General features: G+C 31.2%; 1 protein-coding gene across 2 annotated transcripts in view; it reads right to left on the reverse strand.

Moving 5' to 3' along the window:
- Positions 1-272, reverse strand: part of usp12b (ubiquitin specific peptidase 12b) — a 31397-nt gene extending 31125 nt beyond the window's left edge. For both annotated transcript variants that reach the window (XM_074623226.1, XM_074623227.1), the window contains exon 1: positions 109-272. In XM_074623226.1, the coding sequence (XP_074479327.1) occupies positions 109-156 (48 nt within the window). In that variant the 5' untranslated portion in view covers positions 157-272. The remainder of the gene's footprint in view (positions 1-108) is intronic.
- Between the last annotated feature and the right edge of the window lie 3808 nt (positions 273-4080).

Here is a 4080-nt window from a genome sequence, read left to right on the forward strand (position 1 = left end):
ATGTTGCCCTGTGATGTTAGCAACCAGGCAGCTAGCAGAGCGGCTAACTGTAGCTGTCCTGGCTCACCGGACACACACACACGTTAAAGCCCAGTATCAGCTCCTTACCATCGTACAAATCGAGGCGATCTTTCGGACTGTCATCAGTATTTCCATCCGTAAGCCGCCATGTTGGACCGAACCCCGATGTTGAAATGATCAGAGCCGATGCGGCTGCAGAGTTCCGGGAGAGCCTGATGCCTGCTGCCTGATGCCTGCTGCTGGTACAGAGTAGCGTGCCCAACTTCCGGCCTTGTATTTCAAAATAATACGCCAAATGAAATAAATAGCTAATTCAGTAATTAAAAAACTAATAAATAAAGTAAAATGTACTTTTTTTCACACTCAACTAAATTGTGTAACTCATTTGCTAGTTAACAGTAGCAATACGTATTCCGATCTTTAAAATCAGTATAAAAAATACTCTGCTTTCAAAAGTACAAAAAGTACTCATTATGCAGAATGGCCCATTTCAGTATCATATATATTTTATTATTGGATTATAACTATTGATGCATTAATGTGTTCGTCACTTTAATGCTGCAGCTGGTAAAGATGGAGCTTATTGTATTCATTTTATAAACTGCTGGGTGGCTTAACATATAATAATATACCATAAATGATTAGTTAATTTATATATTGTATTAATGATCTAAATCTGGAGAGCTAATAAAGAAAGAAATATAGTGGAGTAAAAAGTATAATATTTCCCTCTGAAATGTAGAGGAGTAGAAGTAGAAAGTTGCATAAAATGGAAATACTAAAGTACAAGTACCTCAAAATTGTACTTAAGTGCAGTACTTGAGTAAATGCCTCCTGTGTCTTGAGTTTTAGGACTTGGGGGCTTTAATATGTCTATAAAAAGTATTATTTTACATTTGACACTTTCAAGACTTCTAAATGCATAAATGCTGATGAATTTAAAGCGACAAACTGTCGTAAACTGCTACCAAGCTGCGTAACACATTCTGTCGTAGAGGAAACTCTCAGTGTTTTAGTTCTTCACTCTATCTTATCTCAGTAGCAAAATGTATTATTTTAGTTGAAGTAGTTAATTTATTAAGTTGTTTTAAATTATTAACATTTAACTTTTCCCACCTAATGCTTAAACTCGTGGTTTTTATTACACTACAAAATATTTTATCTTCTGCGGAAGACTGTGAGGCACTTGAAAGAATAAACTATTGAGTTCAATTATTATTATTATTATTATTATTATTATTATTATTATTATTATTATTATTATTATTATTATTGTGTATTTGTTGTTGTCTTATTTTGAATGTAAATCCCATAGCTTCCGGTTCAGTATCCGGTCCAGCCCGGGGAAGCTTTGAGGGAGTGTCGGCGACGCACAACTCAGATGCACTTTGGTTTGTTCGATTCTTTACACGGGGCTACAATCGGCGGGCGGTGCTTAGGTCAACATTGAGGTCTCACTATTCCATTATTATCCAAACTGTGTCTCCTTGGGGATATGAGAGAATCCCTCATATAGCCTACTGAAAAGTGGAAAGTAACTCATTACATTTACGTAAGTACTGTACTTGTAGACTTTATTTGAGTATTTCCATTTTCTGCTACTTCAGAGAGAATTATTGTAGCCTACATTTTACTCCACTACACTTATTGAATTACTTGAGTTAGCTTGCAGATTCAAATTAATAATAAAAAATATTATCCACACATTATGATGTATTATTCAAGGTTAAGATAACATAAGACTTTAGTGATGAATTCACAAGCTACCCAGCAGCATATCAAGTAATTAAAATGATCTCTACCTTTACCAGCTGCAACATTAACGTGATGTGAATCCAATAATATAATATATATTATTCTGAAATGGACCATTCTGCAAAATGAGCATTTTAACTTTGAATACTCTGAGTATATTTTGACACTAATAGCCTACTTTTCTATTTTCACTTAAGTTAAAATTTTGAACGCAGGTCTTTTATTGCAATTTTCAGTTCTGAGTACTTTTTCCACCACTGTCTTGTGGTAATATTCCCAGCATGTGCTGTTAATGATATGAAAGCTCATTTCTACCAAAAAAAAAATGTTTGGAATGATAAATAATAAAATAACATGGTAGTCAATGTCAAAGATTTCACTTGCTATCCCGACTTTGTGAATCATACAATTTTGGTTTTAAAACTTATTATTTTATAATTTTAAATTAGTAAGTCAAAATGTTAAGTAAGCCATACAATAAATCAATCAATAATATTGAATAATGTTGACTTAAAAAGTCATAGTTTTTAATAACTTTTTCAGACATGCGATATTCAATTATGTTGTTATTGAGAGGTTTTTTTTGTATATGTTTTCTGGGTATTGTTGTTTTGTTTTCTTATGATCTATTCAATATTCTTATATTTTATTTATTTTTTAAATAAAAAAATCTAAATCCAAAACTTACAAAAAAAGTATTTTTGACTTTATTTTTTTGTCTGTGTAAGCTTAAAGATAGACAAATATCAATCAATCAAAACAATAATTTTTACTTATTATCTCATATTTTGTTTTCGGCATTTTTATTGTTATTCCTTCATTTATTTATTTTTTCTGGCAGGAATGGGCTTCCATAACTAATTTATTATACACTGACACTTCTCTTTTTTCATAGACCCATAAGCCATAAACTCTGAAGAATATTTATATACTGTATATATCTTTTTTTCCTTTACCCAAGATATTTATTCACAGCATGTGCTGTATGTGAATAATATGGAAGCTCATACCTACCAAATAAAGAAAATGAATAATATGATAACATGATAACTTAATGGCAAAAAATTTACTTAAAATCCAGACTTTGTGAATCAAACAATTTTGGATTCAAAACTTCTTATTTTATAATTCTAAATAAGTAAAATGTTAAGTAGCATTCAATCAATCAATTATATTGAATAATGTTGACTTAAAAAGTTATAGTTTTTAATAACTATTTCGGACATGCAATATTCAATTATGTTGTTATTGACAGTTTGTTGTAGCCTATATGTTTGCTGGGTGTTGTTGTTTTGTTTTCTTATATTCTATATAGGGCTGTCAGTCGATTAAAATAGTTAATTGCGATCAATCGCAAATTAATCACGCATTTTTAATCTGTTCAAAATGTACCTTAAAGGGAGATTTTTAGTATTTAAGTATTTAATACTCTTATCAACATGGGAGTGGACAAATATGCTGCTTTATGTAAATGTATGTATATATTTATTATTGAAAATCAATTAACAAAACAAAACAATGACAGATATTGTCCAGGAACACTCACAGGTACTGTATTTACCCCAGTTATTCCTCACCAAAATTTAGCGTAGATTTGAAGCGTTTTATTTAGCCTCCTTCTCGACAAGCTAGTATGACATGGTTGGTACCAATGGATTCCTTAGAAACTTTAAAAACTGAGCCCGTTACAACCTAAAATTCGCAAGTTACGTTAATACATTAAATAAATTAGTGGCGTTAAAACAAATTTGCGTTAACATTATTATCATGTTAACTTTGACAGCACTAATTCTTTATAATATTCTTATATTTTTATATTTTATATATTTCCCATGTTAAAGATAAAAAAAAAATCTCAAACTTCACGAAAAAAATGTTTTTGACATTGACATTATTTTTTGTCTGTGAAATCTTAAAGGCAAAAAAAAAAATCAATCGATTAAAATAATAATTTTGACTTATCTCAAATTGTGTTGCCAGCATTTATATTTGTTTGTTTGTTTTTTTCTGGCAGGAATGGATCTCCATAGACCATTTATTACACACTGATGAGTTGATGCTTTCTTCAAGTTTAATAAAATATTGATTGTCATGCACAGTTTCATCTTTGCCTAATTTGTTGGACAGCTTTATTTATTTATTATAAACCTTAACTTCTTTGTTTAGGGGCCCTGAAAAGCTTAATGATATGTGAGTCCAGGCTGGAAAGAGGAGCCCAGTTTAGACTGGTGTCATGGGAATATTAGGGGATGGCTCAGATTCTCTCTCTCTCTCTCTCTCTCTCTCTCTCTCTCCCTCCCTCTC

Source organism: Sebastes fasciatus, chromosome 22 (genome assembly GCF_043250625.1).
Source record: "Sebastes fasciatus isolate fSebFas1 chromosome 22, fSebFas1.pri, whole genome shotgun sequence".
NCBI lineage: Eukaryota > Metazoa > Chordata > Actinopteri > Perciformes > Sebastidae > Sebastes > Sebastes fasciatus.